Source organism: Mangifera indica, chromosome 3 (genome assembly GCF_011075055.1).
Source record: "Mangifera indica cultivar Alphonso chromosome 3, CATAS_Mindica_2.1, whole genome shotgun sequence".
Classification (NCBI taxonomy): Eukaryota; Viridiplantae; Streptophyta; class Magnoliopsida; order Sapindales; family Anacardiaceae; genus Mangifera; species Mangifera indica.
Genome location: NC_058139.1, coordinates 7184239 through 7210582, shown reverse-complemented (window position 1 = coordinate 7210582; position 26344 = coordinate 7184239). Strand labels below are relative to the sequence as shown.

The following is a 26344-nucleotide window of genomic DNA, read 5'->3' as shown; positions in this document are numbered from 1 at the left end:
GTTGTTATTAGATATTTGATCATGTATTTATAAAATGAAGTAATATTTTTTAATGTGAGATTACTAAATATTTGATCATGTAAAGGTTAAATAGATATTTCACTATGACATTATTTTATATTAATTATATAAGAGCTAATTTGTTATTTTACCTTGTTGGGGTAAATTAATCTTTACAACTTATATATAATTTTTTAATTTAAATTTAAGTAGTCATTTTTTAAACAGTCAATTTGAGTCAAAAGATTTTATTCATTTTTTAAAACTAAATCAAACTTGATTTAAAGATGTTTGAATTAGTTTAGTTTAAATTTATAATTCAAATTGATTATTTAAATTTATGATTTGATTCAATTTAAATTTATAATTCAAATTAATTATTTAAATTTATGATTCTATTTAACTCAAATTCATATATCATTTTTTTAGTTCTAAAACTAATTTCTATAAAAAAAAAAAACAAAGATAATTTTTATAGTATATGTTTTATTGGAAAAAATTATGTCATAAATTCTATAATAAAAAATTTTTCATAAAAAAAAAACAAAAATAATTTTTATAGTATATGTTTTATTGGAAAAAATTATGTCATAAATTCTATAATAAAAAATTTTTCATTTACCCCCCCCCCCCAATAGAAAATAGTAAATATTCCCAAAAATTGAAAATCACAAAAACACCTTCACCACAGGTGGTGAAAAATTACAAAGCCCCCACCACGCGGGGCCGCGTGTCTTGTGTTGGAAAACCCCCGGTGCACTGAAATCTCACACATAGCCTCCCACCACGAGATCTCACGTAACCCGCATAGTTTGAAAAACAGCAAAATCACCCCACTCTTTTTCTCTCCGAAAAGTTTTGAATTAATATTTTCGCTACCGTAACGTCTACTTCTCTTAATCGTGAAGGTCTCAAAGCTAATTGAAGAGAAAACCGAAAAGGTAACTTATTTTTTATTTTTCAATTCAAAATCTTCAGTAGTAAAATTTCTCGCGGAGTGTGATGAAATACATCTTCAACCCAATAAGAAAGGTGGATGTAATTAGTCAGAGTATTTAATTATTGTTGTTAATTATACTGTGTTGTATGATATATAATTGAAAGTGAAAATGGAGGTTACTGTGCAATGGCGTGGTCTTTTGAGTGAATTGGAAGTAGTTTTCTTATTCTTATCTATTGTTTCAAGCAACGAAAGTGCTGCCAGGAAACTTGCTTTGGTGTCAACAAAGTGGATGTGTCTTGAGGCTTCTTTTTTTTTTTTTTTTTTAAATTAGTTGATGAATAATTTTTTCGTTGTTTCGTAAATAGAGGGAGAGATTTTAGTGTAGTTTCAAGTTAGTAAACATTGAACTTTAGTTTTACCTATCCGGAATTTTTTTGATGAAATTTACTGGAATTACATAGGCTGGTAGTTGTACTCTCTCCAATTCCATTAAGTCCAGTTCTATACTGGCAAATGCAGCACAAGGAAATTTCATTTTGCTCGAATAAAATTGTTGTTTGTTAGACTAGCAACTACTAATCAGCGAATTTGTGCTATTTCAGATCTTAGATTTATTGAATTTCAATTCCTAAAAAATGCTTATAATATTACAGAATTGATTTCTTTTCTTTATTATTTCTGCATATAGAGTTGTTTGAGGACATTCAGGATTGCAGTTCTGCATCTTTTGCTTTATGTACTCTAATAGAATCAATCACATAATTCACCATGATGAGTATCTTTTGAGTTTTGGAACTTCATGGTAATATTCAGTCAGGATAGCAATCTCTGTTAAGTAGCTGATTGTCTAATATCTGTTTTGGTGTACGTTTTAGGTGCCAGTTTTTTAACATGTCTGATTCCGGTGCAAGGTCAAGAAATGAGGCTAATAAGAATCAGAGGCAAAATCTTCCTTCTTGGATGAGTTCAAGTGACAATGGAAATAATTCTCATGGAAAGAAGTCAACAGATGCTGATAATGATGAGGAGAATGAAGAAACCAAACAAGCTATAGGGCAAGCCCTTAGAGGGGGTAGTTCCTCTAATAAAACCGAACAAGGCAAAAAGTCTGCTGCTTCTCGTTTCAGTAACATGAACTTCTCCAAACTTCTGGTGCTTTTTTTTTTTCGTTGGGTCTGTGAATTTGGTATGTCGTACGATGTGGTTTTTGCAATTGCAGCTGATGTTTTAATCTTTATTTGGGCAGGAAGGAGTTGTTTTTGTGTTGTCCGGGTTTGTTAATCCAGAGAGAAGTATGTTGAGGTCAAAGGCCATTGAGATGGGAGCAGCTTATCAAGCTGACTGGAATTCAGATTGCACACTATTGGTTTGTGCCTTTCCAAATACTCCAAAGTTCTGGCAAGTTGAGGCAGATTGTGGTACAATTATCTCAAAGGTGTGTGCTTTATTTGTTTTGTTATCCCTATATATAAAGCAGGATGTGCATGTAATGGCTTGAAATTTTTGCAAGCAAAGACTACCAATTTTTTTTAAATTGAAGCAAGATTTATGTATACTCTTTTCTGGCTTAGTTACTACTATTTATTTTTTTAGCATTCATACAGGATCTCCTTAATTGTTCTAATTGGAGGAAAAAATTGTGAAATGTAAGTCTTACTTTGCATGAAAAAGTTTTGTTAGTTTGTTCTGCATTATATTTGACACTCACTCTTTTTAATTGCTTAGTTGGTAAAGAGGTTTCGTATACCTTTCTCTACCAGATCTCATTCAAAATCCTTGTTGAAAGCTTTATTTGAGTCAGACACTGCTGATTGGCTCTAGTTTTTCATTTTTGTGGTACTAGTCTAGGCAATATTATCCAAGATAAATCGTATATATATTGGTCATGAGCCCTTAACTAGGTTGCTCATTTATTCAATCAAATACTTTGAAAATGTTTGTCTTAATTTGGAAAAAAAAAATATTCTTTGTTTTCTGAAAGAATGAAATAATCACCTTTTGCTTCTTAGTCAAGTTAAATCTGATTTAGATTACTGGATTAGTTTTTTACCTTTTCTATATGATGCTTAACTTTATTTCATAATTGTTGTGATAAATCTTGATTGTTAAGTTTTTACCTTCTAATCATTTGCTGACATTTGTTTTTTTTTTTTTTTTTTGGGTTAAATTCTATTATTATTGCCTTAGGAATGGATATTAGAATGTTATAACCAGAAGAAGCTTGTTAATATTGAAATGTACCTTATGCATGCTGGGAAACCATGGCGGAAAGGCAATATATCTCATAAAACTAGCAAAGGTAATATATGTGTGTACATTCATCTTTGTTGCATAAAATATTGTCTAAAGAGTTTCAATTACTTTGTTGATGCATGCATTTTCTCACTTGTTTTGGACCTCTCTTTCATATAAATTGGCAATGAAAGATTGTTGCACAATGTACCTTTTCAATTGTATGAAGTAATTAAATGAGTTATGGAACGTATTTTTATAACAATAGAGCTTTACGAAGAGAATCCTTGAATCATACTCTTCAAGTAGACTAGGATCTTGTTTCTCTATGATTATAAATGTTCTCTGCTTCCCCTTGCAAGCCTACTATTTGGCAATTGTAGATAATGTATATGAGCAATTAATTGTCTGACTCGTGAATCTTCTCAAGTTGTCACTTGAACTTGTACATCTATTTACTTTTCATATGCATTTAGGTCTTTTATCTCTAAATTGAAGCCAAATGTGAAAGACCAGTATTGAAGTCTGTTATGACCTTGTATTTGGCCGTAAGAGACAAATAGTTGGAGGACAATTGGGGGCATGAAAAAGCAAATGGGATGTGGGCATAGAAATAGGAGGACCATTCATAGAAGAAGGCCACATGGCCTAAGGGGGAAAGGAGCAAAATGATAAAAAGGAAGAGGTGAGGATAAAAGAGGGGGGATTAATATTGAATTTGGTAGGCAGTTTCTACTGACTAAGGAGAGAGTTAAGCCTCTTGAAGACTAAACAATCCTGAGAGAGAAATTGACCTCTTGAATAGTTGGATTAACGAGTGTTGTTTATTATCTTTGCTCTATAAATTGTTATTCATCGCAATACCAGTCAACAAGCAATATAAATTTCAGCTATTTTCCACAATTGACTATCATTTGGACTAATTACATTGGTTGTAGATTGAAAATTATTGGGGTTTCAAATAGAATTGATATTACAGTGTTGACAAGAATGAAGACCAGGGTCGAGAGATTAGGGAAGGACCTGAAATTGGTGAAAAGTAGGTTGGATGAAGTAGACGAGAAACTAGAAAACATGAAAGCTAAAATGGAGAATTTGGAAAGAAATGTGGAGACAGTGAAAAATTATCTTGGGGAGTTGAGGGAAATGACGATGAACAAAGAAGTACCAAGTGGTGACTGAGGGAAAGCATCAATAGAACAACCCTCGTTGTTGTTGCAATTGTTGCTAGTGAGAGAGATGACACCATTCTTACCAATGAAAAGAGATGAACAAATGAGGTACAGAGAGGCGACAACTGAGGAAGGCACTTGGGGATAAGAAGTGTCGATCGGTGAAATGGGTTGGTGAGACACAGTCTAATGATGACTAGAGTTACCATTGTTCATTAGAGAAGATCCATCGGTGTTGATCTTTCGAACAGAGAGATATTTCATGGTGAATATCATTGTTGACATCAGTGACGGTATGCATGGGGGGAATTGCTTTAAGCTAGTTACAATAGAGGGAAGTTAGGGTTTTGTTCAATTACTAGAATGAATTGAAGAGGGGCTTGTTACAATGATTTCAACCTCTTAGGTTAGATCACTACACAAAGAATTGTTGTCACTCCTATGATTTGATACAGTGGCTGAGTACAGGTGTAGATTTTAGTGACTATTGGCTCCATTTCTAGATGTCTCCGATGAGTCGTTTATGGGAGCATTCATGATTAGACTTGGGGAAGAAATTAGGATGGAAATAATGCTTTATGGTTTGACAAACTTAGAAGAGGCGATGGATAAAGTGCAAAAAATCGAAGACAAAAGCTGGGTCATACGAAGTTTACTTGACCCAAGAATCAATTTCAGATTTACGCCCAGTATTTATGCTACCAACCCAAATTTTTTCACCTTTACTAACACCTACCACCCCAACCTAACCCAACCCATCACCCAAGCCCAATGACCCACTACCATTCCAACCTTTACCCACATCACCCCCATCCAAATTTTTTACCTACTCAAACCCAAATGACCTCACTCCATCAAACACTAATGTGTACCATTCAAATCCATACCCATTCAATAATCTATGCCCAACTTGAAACTCATCCCAATTCACTATCAAACAATTCCAAGTCAATTGATTTAAACCAACTTGATATATCAACAAACCTGAACAGGAAACCCATCGGCACTTGTAGGTCAATTTCAAACGCACAAAAGGATAGGAATTTTCGAAGGTTGTCTAATGTTAAAATTCAATCAAAATTGGAGGAGGGATTATGTTTTTGGTGTGATGAGAAGTATGAGCCAAACCATTGTTGCAAATTTCAGCAATTGCAATAATGTTAATAGGATAGAGGAGAAGGGAATTTGTGTGTATGGAAGACAAGGAATTAGAAACGGATGACATTTGATGAGACGTTTAAATTATAATTGTTTGATTTTAAATTTTTTGTTCATTTAGTTACAAAAAAAGAAAAAGAAAATTTCTCATCTTCTCACCTTGAGGACAAAGTGGATTTAATAGGGACAAGAAATGTTATGATCGCGTATTTGGCTTTAGGAGACGAATTGTTGGAGGACAATTAGAGACATGAAAAAGCTAATGGGATGTGGGCATAAGAATGGGAGGACCACTCATAAATTAGAGCCACATCGTTTAAGGGAGAAAGGAGCAAAATGATAAAAAGGAAGAGATGAGAAGAAAAAAGTGAGGGGGGAATCAATATTCAATTTGGTGGGTAGTTTCGATTGACTAAGGAGAGAAATTGGCCTCTTGAATAGCCGGATTAGGTAGTGTTTTTTATATTATCTGTGCTTAGTAAATTGTTTTTTATCACAAAACCAGTCAACAAGTAATATAACTTTCAACTGTTTCCCACAGTTCACTGTCATTTGCTCTAATTATATTGGTTGTGGAAATTAGTGGGGTTTCTAACAAAGTCTAATTACACTTTATTCTTTTTGCTTTTTTGTTCGGGCATGCAGAAGAAACCTCATCTAAAAAATCTAAGAAGGTTGAAAAGAAATCACAATCAAAGCCAACCACCTCTTCATCCTCCAAGGTAGTAATTTGTTTTGACATGTTTGTATGATTTTATCTATTTAGCTCTTTCCTGATCTAATTTAATGCTGTTATCTTTGTTATTTTTAGAAACTAAAATATTAAATAAATAAGTTGTATGGTACTGATCGATTTGCATTATCTTTTTTATCTACCAATGTTGATCTGTTTCTTCTGCTATATGTTTAGCAGAATAAGACTTCTAATCCTGGCAAAGAGAGCATTTCTCCTTCTGAACTTAAAAAGTGGGTTGCTGATGATTTAAATAAAACCATCTCATGGCTAGAGAGTCAAGAGGAAAAGGTGATTGTCACTTGGTTTTTATTTTCTGAGAAACGTATCCATTCACTAAATTATGATTTGTTAATTTTCTATAGTAACATTTCCCATGACGTTGCAACACAACTTCATAACTGTCCAAGTTTCTTGAAGTTTTATGATTGTCCAAGTTTCTTGAAATTTTGTTTATTTAATTACTTTCTGTCAATGAAGTCCTTGAACTATATGTACCAGGTTTATAGAAAGGCATGAAATCCCACAGCATGTGTTGCCTACTTAATTGGGTACAAAAGTTGCAACATATTTAGAGTTAGCCTGATATAAGTCTCTCCGTTTTGCAGCCAGAGCAAAGCGAAATAAAACAAATTGCTGCTGAAGGGATCTTAGTTTGTTTGCAAGATGCCATAGATTCTCTTGAACAGAAGCAGGTATGGAGTTTTCTGATGATGCATCTTTCCTGTTGAAGAATGTGCATTATTGTCTGCATAACATATACCTCTCTCTGTGAGAGTAGAGTACTTGGAACACTATCTGTGGACATAGATATTTTACCTAGCGGACTTCGAGTTTATTGATTGTCACTTTGGATTGTTTGTTTGTTTGAAAACTGGAGAAAATGCATTCTGTGTTCTGTGTCCTTTTTTTTACTGTGATTAGTTTTGACATATGATTTGTCTTTACTGATAATCAGCTCACATTGATATTACTAATGTTAGGTTGTATAGTTTATGACATCCACGTTGTGCTTAAGAAGGAAGGTCATACTGACTCAGCAGCACCTGATTCCCAAAAATGTTCATGTTAACATCCCCATGTACAACTACTTCTTAGCACCCAAACCATGACGGATGTGTTTCAAGAGTACTACACTGGATTTCTGACTACATAACTGCACTAATTTAAGTTACAATGTTTTTTAAAAACTTTTAAATCTCATGATTTGGTAGTGTACTTGAGAGTTCCACAAGATATTAGAGTTTTAACAGCTGATGAGATTGGGTTGCTTTGAATTGTCTAAATTAAAGTTCAGCATAGGACTCTTGAAACAGGTCCTTTAGTTGTTCTGCTATGGAATCATGTAAACCTCTTTTAGATTGTTGATTTTACTGAGTTGATCTAATTGGCAAGTTAATCATATCAAACCACTTTGACGTACATCCCTTTTGCAATGTGGTAATTTAGTAATCTCAGTAAGACCATCTTACGACGCATCTGTTAGCATAGATTTTCTTGTTAGAAACTTGCCACAAGTTATAATCCTCATACTCTTTACCGCCAACAGCATTTTTACAGTCACCACTTGAGATATACCCATACACTTAATTCGCTAAATTTTTAATATGTAATGGTTTTTTCTTTTGGCAATTGATTTTATTTTTCTCTGATACCGCAGGGTGTGCAGCATATAACAGAGCAGTGGCAATGTGTCCCTCGTGTGGTCGAGGAGCTTGCTAAACAGGAGGGTAAGGGTTCTTCAGCACTTTCAAAGGGAGATCTCTGTAGTCAGGCCAAGGCATGGAAACAAATATACGAGGAGGAAATACAAAGGTTAGAGACTGACTGTTCATCAGAGAGGAAAAAGCAGAAGACAGATGAAAATGAAAGAAGCAACAGTGGCAGATGCAAAGCAACTCCAAGTGATGCAGTCGGGTATGACAGTGATGAAACAATTGAAATGACAAACGAAGAAATAGAACTTGCTTTAAAAAATGTGACTTCCTAAGATAGTTCTAAGGCAGACCAAATTTTTGTGTATAAGAGGCTGAAGAAGGCTTATGATACTAGTGTTACTTCACTGCAGGTGAAACATTTACAAACACAGAAAACACTTTGTCAATTTTATGTCTGACCATTTAACAATCTCCAGAGTGTTCAGTTTAGTTGTAATGGAAGCATTCTGGAGATTAACCCTTGAAGTTTGGGCATTCTGGTTCTGTTTCTTTCTTTCCCCTGATTTAAAAATCTTGACTATTGCTTTAAGCTAAGAGAATATTAAAAGTGGGTCAAATTTTTTGGCTTATGTTATGATATAATTGTTGTGGAATTTTTGAAGATATTTCTATTACATTTGTTTATTGGCAAGACAATAGACCCTGATCTATCTAATTTGTTGGGTGCAAAGAGAACGCAAGCTTCTTAGACGACCGTTACCTACTTCTGTTACCGGAAACAATGTTCAAGTGCCCTCCAATAGGGGATCTAAATCATTTCCAATGTATATAATGCCCTAAATTTGTTGCCTCTCATAAAGAGCTCTTCTGGCATAGACGACAACATGATGCACCCTAGTGTAGGACCTTGAGTCCTATCCAACATGTACCATGCAATGGACCCGTGAATGTACCTCAAGACAATAGCGAGCAATGAGTAGAAACTATATGTTGTTATCTAGCGAATACTATTCACTCAACGTTGTTACTTTAATAGACCTCAAAGGTCAAGACAATCTTAATTGACAAACCAAAGGTTGGGGTGGTCTTTGACATATGCCATCTCTAGATGTAAAAAAATTCTCTTGTGAGGAAGATGTCATTTATTTAACGCTTCCAAACATCAAATCTATAACTTGCCTCTACAAATTAGGCAATCCTAATTATTAAAATGAAAGGTTATGTCACTTCAATAATAATTACTCTCATTTTACTACAAATGAGATAATTCAAGTTATCGAATGATAGAATAAAATAATAATTAGTGAATACTATTATTCAATACTTAAAATCAGATTTATACGATCATTTAAATACAATGATTATGAATATAGGCTCAAACATTATGTTAATTTATTTAAAATTCTCTTTGCGTAATATTTGTATATCTTTTTTTTATTCACTTGCATAAATAAGAAACAAAATAATTATGAATAATGAAATTATTCTATGATTCCCATGATCATTAGTATATACTTTTAGTGAATGTACAAAATATACCATCATCGTCTTGATTTATGAACAAATATTTTTAGATAAAAATCAAATCAAATATTTTGTGATATTGAGTATTTATAAAAAAAACTTTGACATAGAAAAACGATGTAAGCATGAGACTGTTAAATTGTGAAAATTAACACCATCGGGGGGTTTTTAACTTTGAATTCAACTTTACTTCCTCGTTCTTCTCTCCTTCTTTTAGCTTATTATTCACAGTAGGGTTGCAGCTGATAAACGCCACCACTTCATCACGACGACTCTTTCTCTTCATTCCCCTCTTCCTCAATACTAAACAAAACTCATTAACCAAACTCTCTCTCTTTCAAGGCTTCATCTTCCTCGCAATGGGCTCCTCTCTCCCTCCCAAAGAGGCTAACCTCTTTAAACTCATCGTCGTACGTACTCCAGTTCACTATGGATTCCTTGTTTTTTTTTTTAACTCTTTATTCGCATCTGTTTATAATATATTGGTTTTGTCTATTTTCATTCTGGGTTGTTTTGTAATGTATAACCCTAATTCTTTGATGAGTTGCTGGAGAACCGGGGAGTGTTTGTTTGTTTATTGGTTTGGATTTTTTAGGGTGAATGGATTAATGGGTTTGTTTTCTTTTGTTTAATCGAATTGATAATTGAGCTCATTGTTTGGTGTAGTGCAATGGGTCTATTTGTTTTTTTCTGAATTTAGTTTCATTCTAGTGAGAGAAAGCTTGGATTTTTTTTTTTAAAATTTTCTGCTCTTGAATATTTTGTATTGAGTTAATGATAACCTATGGTGTGTTCTTCCTTTTCTTTTTAATTATTTGTTTTTTATTTGCTTGGCTTCGTTTGTTTAAATATTGGCGTGAATGACGGAAAATGAATAAGAATTTCATGGTTTATATGCATATGTTATGTAATCTATATGGAGATGAAATAAACACATTATATACTATGTCTGATGTTATACTATACAAAGTGAGCTGGGAACTCAAAATGCAAATTCTAATTCTTTTATGTTGACTTTAAATTAAGTTAAAAGCTGCATTCTTTGTGTGCTATTTTTGCGCTGAATTGATTGTCCTCTTTTACTAAATTTTTAAAGTTTAATTTTGTATGGTGTTCTGTAAGGTTTACATATTGTTAGAGGACATTGAAGTTCTATTGTTTCGTGCATTCATTTCATGTGATATGGAAAACAATTTTTTTGTGTTTTTTAAGCCTTTGGCAGGTTTACTTTAGCGATCATATTCCTGTTGTTGTCTGATGCTTTTGTGTGTAATTTACATTCATCTTTGTATAGAGGCTAATGTACTATTTTTAATTGAGACATACTTTTTGCATCCAGAAATCATATGAGACTAAACAGTATAAGAAGGGACTGAAGGCAGCTGATGCTATATTGAAAAAGTTTCCAGATCATGGAGGTATTTTGTTCAGTATTTGAATTTATTTGACTTCCATATTACATGAGCAAAAAGTGACTTATGTTATATACACGATTTATTTTTCTTAATTTATGTCTTTTCATAAATTTGTCCACTCTTCTGGTTGTTAGAAACTCTATCTATGAAGGGGTTGACATTGAATTGCATGGACCGCAAGTCTGAAGCATATGAGCTTGTCCGTGTAGGAGTGAAGGTTGTGTCCTTTGTGTATTGTAACATTAAACATTCTTGCTTTTCCATCATTGCCATTCTATGTGTTGACCTTATTATGTGTCTTAATGTAGAATGACATCAAGAGTCATGTTTGCTGGCATGTATATGGTCTCTTGTATCGGTCTGACAGAGAATATAGAGAGGCAATCAAATGCTATAGGAATGCATTGAGAATAGATGCAGACAATATTGAAATACTGCGGGACCTGTCCCTGCTGCAGGTATGAGTTGTTTGCTATATTAAATCTTCTCAAAGGCATGCCTCTACGTTTGGGATCTTTTGGGTTATGGCAATGTTTGGCAATTAGAGTAGCAACATGGGTTTTGTTTCCTCAAATGTGTTGGTCAAACTGAGCATTTACTTTTTTGTCATAAGTCTTAAGTCTAATATCCTTGTGTTTTCATCTGGAAAACAACTTTGTCATGTCCTACATTTTTCCTAGCCTCCAATCTTTGATGTGCATTTTTGCTGAAAATTGTTCTGGCTGATGATAGAAATTAATTTTTACAATGCAGGCACAGATGCGGGATTTGGCAGGATTTGTTGAGACCAGACAACAACTTCTGACATTGAAACCAAATCATCGCATGAACTGGATTGGGTTTGCAGTTGCCCATCATTTAAACTCCAAGTATGATTTGATCCTTGTTTTTAAAAATTTTTGTGCTACTACTTCTCTATGTATTTTCACGCATATATCAGTGATTTGGTAGCTGCTACATTAACGGTAAAACCATCAGTTTTGGCTGATATATGGTTGGTATGTCGTGACTTGCAGCCCTGTTAGAAACCTACCCCTACAGAGGTATTGACATTATAATTCTATAAAAAGATAAAGTCATATACTTATTCTTACTGTTCAATAATAAGTGCATATTTTCAATTCGAAGAATAGAATATTTGAGAAAATCAATATCTATTCCATGGGAATATGGATAGTTAAACCGTTGGATTGTGTATGTATGTATATTTATTAATTTCAGTAGTTTATTAATTCAGCACAAGATATCAAAGAGCTTCCATTATTGGTGCCAGCTTGTGAATGATTGTCATACAATATTTACCTTTTGTAGTGATTATTCATGCTACAGTGCCTTGGAGGTCTCTCATAGAATTAATTGATGTTATGTATTTTTTTTATTGTTTTCCTCTATGTAGATGCTATAATTGTTCATATCTCCAGGATTATTCACTCATCTCTGCTTAAATGATTTCTGAATCAGTGTACTGTGTTGCAGTCACCTCTGATTCTATCTTTGGCGCATCTACTCCATATTCTCTTTTACTGTAGCTCTGAATAGATCTTATTCTGGACAATTTCCTTTGGTTGTTTACCTAGTGGCTCCAAAGCAGTTGAAATCCTAGAAGCATATGAGGGCACACTTGAAGATGATTATCCTCCTGATAATGAGCGTTGTGAGCATAGTGAAATGCTATTGTACAAGGTATCAAGAAACATGTGTGTATATATTTTTAATTAGTTCAATCACCTTTTGTTTTTGCTGTTACTGCATGATCTTGGCTTTTTTTACAAGAATTTTCTCTGTTATAGATGTATGCCCATAATAAAAAAACTGTTCTTATGGGTAGCTGTGTATGAATTACATTTATTCCTAAAAAAAGTCCTTAAATGTATTCTTAGACTATATAATATTTTAAAGTCTTGAGTTTTCATATTTAGGTCTGCAGTACTCTCAATAATTTTTGATGGTCCTGTGTTTATGATGTTCCTCTGCAGATATCTTTGTTGGAAGAGTGTGGCTCCCTTGAGAGAGCTCTTGAGGAGTTGCACAAGAAAGAGTTAAAAATTGTAAGTGTGAGTTCTTACTTGCAAGTTTATATTTTGAAATTCTTAAGTTCTGAACACATGGATATTCAGACACTGACCATTTGTGTACATGGCATCTAGGTCGACAAATTGGCATACAAAGAGCAAGAGGTTTCCCTTTTATTGAAGCTTGGTCTTCTAGAAGAAGCTGCTAAATTGTACAGAGTGTTACTCTCCATGAATCCTGACAATTACAAGTATGATTTACAAATTACTCTATTTTAAATCTATTGAAACATTGATTGGGAGAGTTTACAAAGTAATTACAAAGAGCATTTATGGTTAATATCTGCTTGCACTTACAATTTTAACTAGTGAGCAAATTATTCTTTTTTCCAGATATTATGAAGGCCTGCAAAAATGTGTTGGGCTGTATTCTGAAATTGGAAACTATTCTTCTGATCAAATTGACCAATTAGATGCCTTATACAAATCCCTCGGGCAGCAATACACTTGGTCATCTGCTGTGAAGGTGACACAACCCCTTGGTTCATGTTTCTAGGGAGAATGATTCTTTTTTCTCCTTTCTTTGCAGTAAATTTAAAGTTTGGCATATTTTAAATAGTTTGATTGGGCTGAAGGTACTTGTTTGTGATTATTAGTACATCTGAGCGGCTACCTAGAATAGGAATTGTGTATGTTTGATGGGGTGTGATTATTTTCTTTTGTTTGCTCATAAGAGAATATGCCTTATGATTATATGGTTTTGTTAAAAATTACTTAGTTTGTGTGGATGGATGACTTTAACTAGAGATTTTTTTTTATTGTCACATAATAAGACTTGCTCTCATGTAGACAACTACTTTGCTCATACATGTTTTTATTCATTAGCTAAGTTTCAATCATCCTCCAAGTAAATTAAATGATTAGAGCATTGATCGTATCATTGCATAAAACCATAAAAGTATAAAAAATCTGTCTCTCCATGCATACCTGATAACCATGTCTGTAAGTGGATATTAAAATGAGGTTGTTTATTGCATATTTTCATTTGCATTTGAAGGACAAAATTATTAGGTTCTAACGTTTCTAGCATTTTGAAATGGGTACTTAATTATTTCATTTCTCTGTGGTTATACAACATTTGAGACTTTAAGGGATCTAGATTTTGCTTTATTGATTTGTTGATTATTATATTGGTTTTGGTCTGTGCTTTCGCCGCAGTCTTTGTTTTGTCCGACATGTAATAGTAGTGCTACTGCTGCAAGTTCTATTGACCTCATTGATCTCACTGATCCATATCTTCCTTTTCTTTTAACTAAAGCATTTGCCAAATATACTAAGAAAATTTTAGAAGGTTGAGTCTGATCATGAATTTGCATGGGATGCTAAATATTTAGTCGATGAAGATGCATGCTATTTTTTTGTCGTTTCATTTGTATGAGTTTTTTGGCATAATCAGGATTTCTTTGTCATAATTGCTGTCAGAATCATTGTTCTTTTGTCATCATTATCATCACAAGCTACCTTATATATAAAATATGATAATTTTTTAACATGTCACATTGTTATTTTCATTTGTGTTTCTGTTACAGAGAATACCGCTAGATTTTCTACAAGGTGACAAGTTTCAGGAAGCCGCATTCAATTATATTAAGCCTTTCCTAACTAAGGTATTGATGGTTAAATTTTGTGCAGTTTTGTCTGGTATCTTCCTAGTTTCCAGTATATAATAATCTGTTATAATCTGTGATATTAGGGAGTTCCTTCATTGTTCTCTGATCTTTCTCCTTTATATGATCAACCTGGCAAGGTTAGTGTGAAGATTTTTTCCCCTGGTTTTTCAATTAAGTATTGATTTGGAAACTTCATCAAAAGTTGTAAAAAACTTGGATTGTTTGGTTAGAAAAAATTTCTGATTGTGTCCTGCTTTGATGACTGTTACACAGGCAGACATTCTGGAGCATCTTATTCTTGAGTTGGAGCATTCAATTAGGACAACTGGGAGATGCCCTGGGAGGTAGTATATATTTGAGGCCATTATGTTGATTGTAGTGAGTGCACATAGAATAGAAATGCCTCATTCATAAAAAAGAAGAGAAAGCCTTCTGAATTTTTATCGCATATTTGACATAATACCTTCTGACTAATTATTTTATGGTGAGTATAGGGAAGAAAAAGAGCCCCCTTCAACACTTATGTGGACTCTGTTCTTCTTAGCTCAGGTTGACTCTGTTAGCTGGATGGTTTATTAAATCTTTGTCTTTGTGTTAAGTTTTCCTCTGAAATTACATTGAGGTTTTATGATGATGCAGCATTATGATAGACGAGGCCAATATGATATTGCTCTGTCAAAAATAAATGAGGCTATAGAGCACACTCCAACTGTGATTGATTTGTACTCAGTCAAGGTTTGTATCTATTGGTCTATGATATTTTATTATTTCTAGTCTGGAAGGCTCCCTTTACTTGTTTTCCTGTTTAATGGGATTTTTTCTTTTGATTTATCATTGCTTCTTTTGTATACTTTCATTGCTTTCATAACCGGCTGAAGATTTATCCCAATAATTATTTTGATGTGAAGAGGTTATCAATATATACAATCCACTTAATATATCTATATATTAAAGCGTGGTTATATAGATGTGGATGGCTCAAGAAGACATAATCCCTCCACCAAGGCTGTTTTTGTCATAAACTTGCAACTTCACAATTCCTCAACCAACAATTCAATAATCACAGAATGAATGAAGAAGAAATTACAGTGATTTGTATTGATTGGTGACTTATGTAAATGCAAAACACTCAACCTGTTACATCTTTGCGCTCCCAAATTGTTACCCTGAGCTTGTGCCACCTGTGCTTCTAATCTTTTCCTTTTGGCAGGTGACATATACATGAGTCCTAACATAATACTAGGTTCAAAGAAGCATGGATGTTTATCAAACATGAAGAGTTCCCCTTTTTTCATGTGTTTAATACTAACCAAGTAGACATTGCTGGAATGCTATTGATTTTGACAGAGTCTAGTAACGCAATTACCTTTTATCTTTTTGTTTAGAGCCGAATATTGAAGCATGCTGGTGATTTGGTTGCTGCTGCTGCATTGGCAGATGAAGCTAGGTGTATGGATCTTGCAGATAGATATGTAAATAGTGAATGTGTTAAGCGTTTGCTACAAGCTGACCAGGTTAGCTCTAATTTCACCTTCTTTTTTTCTACCTAGAGATCTGTCATAGGCCTTGTGTAGTACTTTTCATCTGCTGACCATGTTTTACATAACCATCTGTTCTGAAGGTGGCTTTGGCAGAAAAAACTGCTGTATTATTCACAAAAGATGGAGATCAACACAACAACCTTCATGACATGCAGTGCATTTGGTCTGTTTATTTTTTGCCTTTCTCTGGTTAGTGTAAAGTAAATAATAAAGTTAAATGTTCTAATGGTTGTTAAAATATCCTGTTGTAAGGTATGAACTTGCTTCTGGTGAAAGCTACTTCCGCCAAGGTGATCTTGGGCGGTCTTTGAAGAAATTTTTAGCTGTGGAGAAGCACTATGCTGATATTACCGAAGATCAATTTGACTTCCATTCTTATTGCTTGAGGAAAATGACTCTGCATGCCTATGTGGAGATGCTCAAATTTCAAGATCGGCTGCATTCACATGCTTATTTTCACAAAGCTGCAGTTGGAGCTATCAGGTTAAGTGTTGGGGCATTCAACAAGATTTTGATGATCTGTGATGACTTAGTATGCTTTTGACGTAAGCTAAGCTTGTGGATGCATACTCACTCTCAAACTCACCTTCTTGTGTGAAGTTTATGTTCTAGTTTTAGTCTTTGATTTCAATAGGTTTGCAAAAAATGCCTCAGTTAGCCTCTGCTCTTCATGCCAGTCATCTCCTGAAGGTAACTGGCTGGTTGCAAAATGAAGATGTACGCTATGTTGGGGTTTGTTGGAAAACCAACCTAGAGTGTGCTCTATCATGGTGTATAAACATCTTACTCTTCTTTTTGGCTTAGCATGGATGTGTTTGGTTTCTCTTTACATGTTTTTTCCTGGCTTGGTGTCTTATAATGTTGTGATCCTTTCAAGATATGGTTTTTGGGAATCTGGATAAAGAAGATTATCTAATTTTAGTTCAGTAACAACATATCCTTGCATTTGCTTTGTTGTCACTGATAACTCGTCTCCCCTCCTCTCCCTTTTCTAGTTGCCTGCTGTATTGGACTTTTGGGGCATGTTTGACACTGTAGTTTATTATAAGATACTATTCCAAATATCACAGAAATTTCTCATCATGTGAACTTTGATGTTGGGTGTCCTGCATGATTTGTCATGGTCATCTCATTTTTTCCTTTTCTACTATTGTCATCTCATAATATTATAAGTTCAAAAAAACTCAAATCAATGCATATGCACTCTTCAAAGATTTTTTGACCTGCCATTTTATATATAGTAGTTTAATTTTTAAGTGCAGATGCTATATAAAATTGTATGATTCTCCTCCAAAGTCAACCAATGAAGGAGATGATGATAAGGCAAACTTGCTTCCTTCTCAGAAAAAGAAACTGAAGCAAAAACAGCGTAAGGCTGAAGCTCGAGCTAAAAAAGTAAGTAGTTTCTCTCACTTCATTAGTTAAACTTTATTTCAATGAAATTCATTGTAATGCTTTGCATTTTTCAGGAGGCAGAGATAAAAAATGAAGAATCAAGTTCTAGTGGTGTCTCCAAGTCTGGCAAACGACATATGAAGCCTGTTGATCCGGATCCACACGGAGAGAAGTTATTGCAGGTTACTTAGTTTTACTTGATTGATATTTGGATTTCTCTTAAGACTGATTAATACACTACAAAAAAAGTGTATATTCTTATTTTAAGATATATAACAGTTTGCTCTTCTGAATTCATATTTTATGTAGGTTGAAGATCCGTTATTGGAAGCTACAAAATACTTGAAATTACTTCTGAAGAACTCGCCTGATTCTTTGGAAACGCACTTACTTTCTTTTGAAGTAAATATAAGAAAACAGAAGATTCTGCTTACCTTTCAGGTATGTTCTTGTTTGCACCTATAATTATTCTTCTGTTTTTTTAATACCTATAAAACTCGGTCTTTCTATTTATGGTACTGATATACCTATTTTCTCTGCCAGCTTGTACTGATTTTGCCAGTTAAAATCCTTTTATATTAGCATAAACAAGTTATAGGAAGTAATAGCAGTTAAAATCCTTGTATATTAACATAAACAAGTTATAGGAAGTAATAGGAAGCTGTGGTAGCTCCTTGGCCCCTCATATATATGCACATCTCTCAGCCCCCTTTTTCCTCTACATCCCATTTAAAATGGAACATGATCTCTCTTGTTCCAGTTGAATATGTTGACAAGGTTGACATATCAATTGGGATCTGTTAGCACCTTCTAGTTAAATAATGTTTTTTCAATTATGTTTCTCAATAATTGCCCTCAAACTATGTTGGAATGCTGTACTAATGTTTTCGTCTTATTTGTAACTTTCTATTATGTAGGCTGTAAAGCAATTACTTAGGTTGGATGCTGAGAACCCTGAATCACATCGCTGCTTGGTATGTATTATATTGAACAGGTTAACTAAGGTGTTTGTGTGTTTTGATATATAAGAACTGCTCTGAGACAAATCTATCGAATCCTTGTTCTGTAGAGAGTGCTTTTTATAGAATGAATATAATTTTTCTTTAATGCATCATTCAGCACCATTATAGTTCCTAGATCTCATTATTCTATCTGTTGCTGATTCAATCTTTCATGTTTGCAGATCAGATTCTTCCATAAAGTGGACTCAATGAGTGCTCCTGTGACTGATACCGAGAAACTCATTTGGAGTGTCCTGGAAGCTGAGCGGCCAACTATCAGGTTCTCTATGATTTTTCTTTGGTGGTGTGGATGCTATAGAGGATAAATTGCATGTCTTATTGTTTGATCCATGGTGATTTTCTTTGTTTCTTCCTTTTGCAGTCAATTGAAGGACAAATCTCTGACTGAGGCAAACAAGTTTTTCCTTCATAAACATAAAGGTAATGTCCACCTTATGTAACATACAAAAGCAATTATTCACGATCAACTTCATGTAGCCATCTCACAGTGGTGTTGTGTGTATTGTTTGTAGATTCATTGATGCATAGAGTTGCAGCTGCAGAAATGCTACATTTTCATGAACCTAGCAAGAAATCTGAAGCTATTAAATTAATTGAAGATTCAACCAACAATTTGGTTCCAATGTAATGCCTTGTATTATGTAACATAAAGTTTATTTTTTCATTTCTCTTCTTAACATATTTGATTGTTGAACCCTGCTTTTGTTGTGCTAGTAATGGAGCACTTGGACCTGTCAAGGAATGGAAGCTCAAAGACTGCATTGCAGTCCATAATCTCCTTAAAAACGTTTTTGCAGACCAAGATGCTGCATTGAGTAAGTTTCCTAGTGCTTATAAGAAATATGTAGTTCAAATGTTTAAAAGAAGGAAAAAAATTTGAAGTGCATGGTTGTGAGTAGTAATGCCAAGATCTGGTTTTTAAATTTATATTTATGTTTTCATGCTGTCTGAAGCATTAATTACCATTGAACATGATTGATCTTACGGATATGATCTGGCTTTTGGCTTTTGGCTTTTTTAGTTTATTCTGCTTACATATATGCTTCCTCTCTTATTTTTCACACACTTCGTCAGATAGCCTTTGCCAATTAACTATCAATTTTAATGGTTATTTATTTCCATTTCTTTTAAAGTCCAAATGATCAATGAGTTAACACCAATATAATTCAACTGTCATTGGAATACATCATGAAATTCATTATGTACAAGAAATACCAACTGTGGTACTTAAAACTTTCATTTTTTTTCTGTTGCAGGATGGAAAGTGCGTTGTGCTGAGTATTTCCCGTATTCAACCTTCTTTGAAGGCCACTGTACTGGCAAGTCCACCATGGCCCACAATCAAATATTAACGATCCCTGAAAATGGGGTTGCAATCCATAATAGAGTTGATCAAAGTGCAAAGGCCATTGCATCAAATGGGAAACTGGAGGCTTTCAAGAAACTGACTATCGCAACATAATGGTGAATGCATGTGGAGCTGCAATTCCAGCATATGTCGGGTGATTAATCATATTTAACTAAGGTGTAGCTCGAAGATACACCTAGAGGAGAATCGTCTGCTGCTATTGGAGGATCATCCAAAGGTCAAATGTTTGAGTTGTGCCAATCGTTTCTACCTGTTGTGCTCGGATTAAATTTTGTTTTTCCTACTTGGCTTGATAGTGAAAATGCATTCCTTTGCAAATGTGTATAATTTTATTTTACTGTGCTTGGGGGTTGATATCTTTATTTACTCACTATTTGGTGAGATCCTAGAGAAGAGATGGGTCAATGGTTTTGCGCCAATTCTTCTGCTAATTCTGTGTTTTAGGGCTATAAGGAAACATTATAGATTTTTCCCCCTTTCTTTTCAGAGTCCTGGCCCCAAATTTGGGTCAAATTTGAAACGTTTCCAGAGCATGTTGTACTCTTCCCATCTTATCAACCGTTTATCATGTATAAACATTACATTGTGAAGAATTTTGCGAAAGAATTCATGTCAGCCATGAGATGTTGCCACAATAATCAGTTTTGGTGTTGCTAGTGAATTGATTTCTTTGTACTGAACTCTTTTCTTCCGTTTGCTTTTTCATCCTCCAAAGAATGTGCATTATGTGGCTGTAAACCTAAATGTTTCGAAGAATGAGGACTATTGCCAATATACAATTAATTGTATATGCTTTAGCTCACCCGATAAGGTGTATGAAATTTGTTTCATATTGATCGCAAAAATGTTTGATTGTTGAAGACTTTGTATTTTAGCTTGACAAATCATAGATTATCACGCTTTCTACGTTTTTAAACAATTTGCAATATATGGTTGAATTCTGAATGTTTTCAGAGTCCAGAGAACAATATTGCCAAAAATAATAATAAAGTGTTACATGCTTTATCTCACCAAACAAGCTGTATCAAATTTGGGTAAAAATGATTGAAAATAATGTTAAGATGATCGAACTCTTTGTATTTTAGCATTACAAATCATAGATAGCTTTAAAAAGTGCAACAGTTTGACATTAACTTTGCAGAACAAAATTGAACCGCTGAGGACCTTTACATTTGAAATAATTAACCAAAGCTTGCAACACCAGAAAGGGCCGAGAACTGAATCATAAAGACACTGCTCCATAAATAAAACATCATCTTCAGTCCATGTATATCCCGTCTCTCCATTCAGTGCTGACTAGAGTCCCTTGCTAATGGTGAAGTACTACTACTACTCTCCCCAACCTCACTTTTACAAAGAGGGCACGATGCATTAATTTTTAACCATTTATCAACACAATCGACATGGAATACATGAAAACAAGATAGTTCCCTAAGCTCGTCATTATCCAAATACTTTGCCAGACAAATACAACAAACCTGCATCAAAATGGGTGAGGAAAAACAAAGGCTATATATTAGAAATCCAAACCAAACAAAGAAGTGCACTGGGCAAGATTTCTATACCCAATAATTTATAATTTATAATTTATGCACTGATTTAGTAGCTCTTATGACTATTTCTATTCTTATCCTATAAATGACTAGGGTTATTGTCCCATTGTAAAAGATGTTGCAAGTTGTGTGGACTGATAAGCAACTTCAGCAACTAAGTTATAAAAGATTGGCAAACTTGATAAAATTCACCAAGGTTCTGGTAAATTGATAAACTACAATAGTTTTGCTAAGCTTGATTATGTTATTCTGGTAATTGGGTCAGAGTCCAAAATCAGTTCTTGTTCTCCAGTTATAACATAGATCACCAATTCAGGAGCAAGAAAACATTCTATCAAACTTACCGCATCTTCCCCAGATATCATACGCTCTTTTTCCGTCCCTGCACCTAAGACCCCACCTTCACATACTCCTGTGTTGTCTTGATCATTAGCATTTCCGCTTGTCTTTGACTTGAACTTGAATGTTGGCAAAGCATTAATGGATTCCACAGTGGCTCCTCGAGTTTGAGAAAAATCTTCCCGAATGCCCAGGACAGAAATTATGCAAGGTAAGCAGCAACAAATTGTTGCACATAATATGAATGGCATGGCATATCCAATACAGCTAAAGGTAAGGAACACTATACATAACCTACAAGGAAGCAAGGCAACAAGTGACAAATGCAACCAAGTTGAATGCCAGGGTAAAGGAGAGTTGAGAAAAAAGCCTTAACTAATAAAAGTCAATGATAGGTACCTGTACAATTTGGGAGCATCAGAGGGAGTGGAATGACCTCCAAAAATCCATACATTGCCAACAACAAACCATACTGCAAAGAAGCAATCTAGGGCCATCTTAAAATGGTCCACTAATCCATTCAGTCTGCAAAACATACATACAAATGGTAGATAATGAACCCATAATTATTCCCATTGAACAAAAGAGTCACTCAAACCAAAATCAGTTCAGAAAAATGAGTCCACAGGGCCATAATACTATAATAGTTTCACTGTAAAACCAACCAACATCAATGTCACAAAATTTGAGATGGTACATCACTACCACACACCACCACTGCATCCTAAAAAAGTACTGGGATTGGTCTCTACTAGTACTTTTGGCAGAGGAGAAGATTAATAAAGAATTTCTAGACACACTCATAAGATTGTTATAAGACATTCTAAACATATTCGCAAACTCTATAAACAGATAACTAATTTAAATGCCGCTGAAAGTTCACAAAAGACAAGCCAGCATGCAAATGCATAGGGTTTAAAAATCATGACAGGTTAAAATGCTATGAAATTTAAAATAATCAGTAAAAACCCAACTGAACTTTATCTATTCATTTCACTCTTCTTCTCGAGAGCGAATCTATCAGAAGAGAAACTCAACAATGCATAATGACAGTTGCTAACAAATGGAAATTAAGAATCACAAATGTACTTCAGCTAAACAATATATGGGGATAGAAATTCGAACATTTAATAAATGTAGTGCACCAAAAAAAATACCGTGTGGTGAAGTTTACAGCATTTTGACCATTAGTATTTACTGTTTCTGTGGTGTGATTATTTTCCTCGTCTGAAGCTTGAGGAACTGAAATAGCTGTATATGTAGTAAGTTCAGGAAGATTGCCCTGCGACAAGCCTTGATGTGGTTGTGTGGAGTCTTGGTCAATTCCCCGGTGTCGATTACGAAAACGCCAGTAAAGAATAGGAAGCATTGCAACACAACCAGATGTATAACCCACAACCCACACAAACAATGGAGTTTGAGGATTTTCATTTCTTGACAATGACAATACAACAATTGATGCTATAATCTGACTCACAGTGACGACTAACTCAACAGATATCCATAGCCCTGAATTCAATGGGCTTCTACCACGACGACCATATCCATCACCTCTCCTTATGAATGAGGAATTCCTTGAGTTTGATCTATTTGTGGATGAAGAAGAAGAATTATGATAAGTGGGGGCTCTACTGCTGCTCGATGATCTTTCTTCATGCTGATGTAAGTCCATTCTGTGTGGTTGTTCATCATGAGATGAGCTAGATGAAGAATCGTCATTTCTTGTTATATCAATTATATGCTCCCACTCATTATGGCTATGCAGCTGCTCCATTAGCAATGGGTGTTGATCAATTTGGATGTTTCTAATTGTTTCCGGAGGAGGAACATCCATCTAAGTCTTCCAACCAAATTGGAAGGGCGAATGCATAGGTCTGTAGTAAGAAGTTTTCCGACTTTTAGCTCTCCGCTTTTTCAACTTCTTTAAAGACTTGTTTGAGTTACTCAACAATCTGAACTTTGCAACTCTACAAACTAGCAAATCTAAATGATTCAGTGTTTTTTGTATGGTTTTATACAAGCTGCCACAAAACCAGAACTAGAATTAACTTCTTCAATTAACAATTTACTAAAGCCTGACTTCAATATTATATATACACTACCATATATTCCACAATGATTAATGAAAGTGATAACATCTTGCCAAAATGATAAAGCAATTTCCAATAATAACAATGCGATGAAAAGGAAAGAAATGCCTCTAAAGTAATGCAACGAATGACAAGCAAAATCTTCACAAAGAAAATAACATCACCACTAAATTCATATTAAACTAAACTACATTGTCTCACGTTAAACCAGAAGAGAAATTTGCAAATTTAAAAGATGAATCATCAAAAGTTAATCAAACAAAACAACTTACAAGCTAAATCCTGATAATTAGATTAATTCAACACAAAACAATATATATAAAAAGGGCGAGGCCCAACAATTTCATATACAAATAAATCCAAATTCAAAACCAAATACATAACACGAACTGATAATAAAAACCCATAACTCAAACCACATTTGAAAAAACAATTCATAACAAAATTACACTAGAAATAAAAACTTTAAATCAAGACCATGACTACAAATACCCGAATCCACTCAAATCAAACCCACTCAAAAGTGAAAACCCACTTTCCACTTTCAATTTCACAAATCAAGTTACAATAATAACCTAAATTACCAAATTAAACAGACTCAGGGGAGAAAAATATAAAAATTAAACTTGCGGTGTAAACACGTACCAAATATATAAAAAAGAGCATGGAGTGACATAGAAGTTTGATAAAGCTCACTTTCCCTTAGTTTCTTTCATTTTCTCGAGAAAATGTGGCGTCAGCTCATGTTGAGCTTGTGCTCCATTGTTTACGCAAAACTCAGAGACGGAGTGGAGCTTTGGTAGTGAACGAAAGGGCATTCCTGGACCGTACGATTTTTCGGAAACTCTCATATCTTAAAACGTGGGGTCCAGTTTTGAGTTTGATCAGACGATTGAGATTTAGTGGGGTCGTCTTGTGTCACGTTAATCACTAAATAGCTGTGGAATCACAATATCTTATATTATAATTCAGAAATATTATATTAATTCAATAATATTTTTATCTAAAAATGTAATTTAATTTTAGATTTTTGTCAACTATTATTTATCCTATACAAAAATATTATTAATAAACTTCACTTTATTAATAATATAGATAATCCATATTATTTATTATCAGAGTTTTGCCAAACAAAATACAATAATACTTTATTTACACTTTCGCCAAATAAGGAATTAAAAATATAAATATTTTTAAATTTTGACTATGCTTAATGGTGTCCTCAAACTTATTTTTTTAATTAAATAGCATAAACATAAAAAATTGATATTTTTGCAAATATTTCTAAACAATATGAAAAGTAACTCAATTTTACCAAATTATATATTTTATGTTATTATTAAATATAAATAAATAAATATTATTTAATGACTGGTAATATATATTAAATTATTCAGAAGAAGCACAATTTGCCATAATTTATGGTGAGTGGTTGACGTTTGATATTGGATGCATAGAAAAGGTCATTAAAGTGAGACGTCTATTAATAATTATTTCGTGGGCCCGTAATGTCTCTATAAAGAAATTATTTAGGCCGTTGGATTGTGGAACATGTGATCATCATGATGATTGATCTTAAAGATGATAGCGACGGTTGTGATTTCTTTTTCTTTTTTTATTTTTAGGTGATTGATCTTGTCCGCATTTAAATATTGATACTTTTACTTTTCTCTTCTGGCAAAAAATATTTGTTTCTAATTTTACGTTATCTTATAAACAAGAAGAGCATTGAATCTAAATAAAACTTTTTTTTTTTTTTAAATCTTCATTCCATCACTCACTACATGAATTTTATCTTCATTAGATCTCTTCATTTTCGTTAGATTTTTTTTCATATTTACTCATTCTTTCCATCTTTATTAGCTGTTACAATTACGTGTTCTTCAATTTAATATATATAATATTTTTATACTCATAATTTATTGTCATATTGAGGATGAAATGCTATTGTCTTTGGTTATTAATTGAATAAGTTGTGGAGGGGTGATGGGTTTATCTACATATATAAAGTTTTTAGGGGTTAGTTGGATATATATCTAGACTTTGGATTGAAAGTTTAGGTTTTCACTATTAAACCTCTATTTTTCGACCCAAACTCACAAATTGAAATCGAATTCCAAAGTTTTAATCAAAAAACACAAGAAGAAAGGAGGAAGAAGGTGGGCAAAAGGGGGTTGTTGGCTAAATATCAAGGTTTTAATCAGATTTAATCAAATAGATTGAATTTTCAGTTAATCAAATTTGATAAAATATGGCCAACACTTCTATTTCAACTAAAATTTGACTCGTGTTTTGGCTAAATCAACCAAAACATAGGATTCAAACAATTTTTTATATTAATTTTGGTCATATATGGTGATTTTTTTTTTTAAAGAATTCTAGTTTAATATTAAACTATTTTTTTTTAATTTTTGTGTTGTGCAACAAATGACTAAAATAAACACATAAATTGAGAGTGAGAAGCATCAAAATTTGGTTATATATTCAATTACGTTGTTTAAGAGAGAGGTTCAAGAGC

The 26344-nt window shown here is 33.7% G+C and overlaps 3 protein-coding genes across 8 annotated transcripts; 2 read left to right on the top strand and 1 right to left on the bottom strand.

The window, feature by feature from the left end:
- Positions 1-752: 752 nt before the first annotated feature.
- Positions 753-8535, top strand: LOC123212463 (DNA-repair protein XRCC1). Of its 4 annotated transcripts, none has more exons than XM_044631614.1 (8): positions 753-941; positions 1855-2095; positions 2190-2378; positions 3131-3242; positions 6151-6227; positions 6416-6529; positions 6847-6933; positions 7899-8535. In XM_044631614.1, exons 2-8 carry the CDS (start codon positions 1904-1906, stop codon positions 8226-8228), a joined length of 1101 nt encoding a protein of 366 aa, XP_044487549.1. In that variant the 5' UTR covers positions 753-941; positions 1855-1903; the 3' UTR covers positions 8229-8535. The 4 variants fall into 4 exon arrangements, with proteins under 4 accessions (XP_044487549.1, XP_044487545.1, XP_044487548.1 ...); XM_044631610.1 differs by having other exon boundaries at positions 1819-2095; XM_044631613.1 differs by having other exon boundaries at positions 754-941; positions 1819-2095; positions 6419-6529.
- A 1055-nt stretch (positions 8536-9590) lies between these two features.
- On the top strand, positions 9591-20524 carry LOC123211814 (N-terminal acetyltransferase A complex auxiliary subunit NAA15-like). Of its 2 annotated transcripts, XM_044630728.1 has the most exons (27): positions 9591-9830; positions 10760-10838; positions 10970-11052; positions 11144-11293; positions 11589-11704; positions 11852-11878; positions 12413-12518; positions 12812-12883; positions 12983-13098; positions 13241-13373; positions 14437-14514; positions 14601-14654; positions 14791-14861; positions 15012-15066; positions 15157-15252; positions 15903-16031; positions 16139-16221; positions 16311-16541; positions 17321-17453; positions 17528-17635; positions 17763-17894; positions 18371-18427; positions 18637-18734; positions 18837-18895; positions 18988-19099; positions 19190-19290; positions 19732-20524. In XM_044630728.1, the coding sequence occupies exons 1-27, from the start codon at positions 9780-9782 to the stop codon at positions 19935-19937; spliced, it is 2736 nt and encodes a 911-aa protein (XP_044486663.1). In that variant the 5' UTR covers positions 9591-9779; the 3' UTR covers positions 19938-20524. The 2 variants fall into 2 exon arrangements, with proteins under 2 accessions (XP_044486663.1, XP_044486664.1); XM_044630729.1 differs by lacking the exon at positions 11852-11878 and having other exon boundaries at positions 9592-9830.
- Positions 20525-20906: 382 nt separating this feature from the next.
- On the bottom strand, positions 20907-24663 carry LOC123212605 (E3 ubiquitin-protein ligase At1g63170-like). 2 transcript variants are annotated; one of them, XM_044631787.1, is made up of 5 exons: positions 24472-24663; positions 22894-23710; positions 22136-22261; positions 21742-22030; positions 20907-21322 (listed from the first exon to the last, which is right to left on the bottom strand). In XM_044631787.1, the coding sequence occupies exons 2-5, from the start codon at positions 23568-23570 to the stop codon at positions 21131-21133; spliced, it is 1284 nt and encodes a 427-aa protein (XP_044487722.1). In that variant the 5' UTR covers positions 23571-23710; positions 24472-24663; the 3' UTR covers positions 20907-21130. The 2 variants fall into 2 exon arrangements, with proteins under 2 accessions (XP_044487722.1, XP_044487721.1); XM_044631786.1 differs by having other exon boundaries at positions 22894-23757; positions 24472-24662.
- Positions 24664-26344: the final 1681 nt, after the last annotated feature.

What these genes read in the sequence shown, in the direction of transcription:
- LOC123211814 (XM_044630728.1), top strand. Translation starts at nt 9,780, where the DNA reads ATGGGCTCCTCTCTCCCTCCCAAAGAGGCTAACCTCTTTAAACTCATC. An exon ending in ACTGGGAGATGCCCTGGGAG is followed by an intron (nt 14,862 to 15,011) that starts GTAGTATATATT and finishes TGGTGAGTATAG; the next exon opens with GGAAGAAAAAGAGCCCCCTT. An exon ending in ACCAACAATTTGGTTCCAAT is followed by an intron (nt 19,100 to 19,189) that starts GTAATGCCTTGT and finishes TTGTTGTGCTAG; the next exon opens with TAATGGAGCACTTGGACCTG.
- LOC123212605 (XM_044631787.1), bottom strand. Translation starts at nt 23,570, where the DNA reads ATGGATGTTCCTCCTCCGGAAACAATTAGAAACATCCAAATTGATCAA. An exon ending in GCTGTAAACTTCACCACACG is followed by an intron (nt 22,262 to 22,893) that starts GTATTTTTTTTG and finishes TATGTTTTGCAG; the next exon opens with ACTGAATGGATTAGTGGACC. An exon ending in GATGCTCCCAAATTGTACAG is followed by an intron (nt 22,031 to 22,135) that starts GTACCTATCATT and finishes GCTTCCTTGTAG; the next exon opens with GTTATGTATAGTGTTCCTTA.
- LOC123212463 (XM_044631610.1), top strand. Translation starts at nt 1,835, where the DNA reads ATGTCTGATTCCGGTGCAAGGTCAAGAAATGAGGCTAATAAGAATCAG. An exon ending in ATCTCATAAAACTAGCAAAG is followed by an intron (nt 3,243 to 6,150) that starts GTAATATATGTG and finishes TCGGGCATGCAG; the next exon opens with AAGAAACCTCATCTAAAAAA. An exon ending in CCACCTCTTCATCCTCCAAG is followed by an intron (nt 6,228 to 6,415) that starts GTAGTAATTTGT and finishes CTATATGTTTAG; the next exon opens with CAGAATAAGACTTCTAATCC.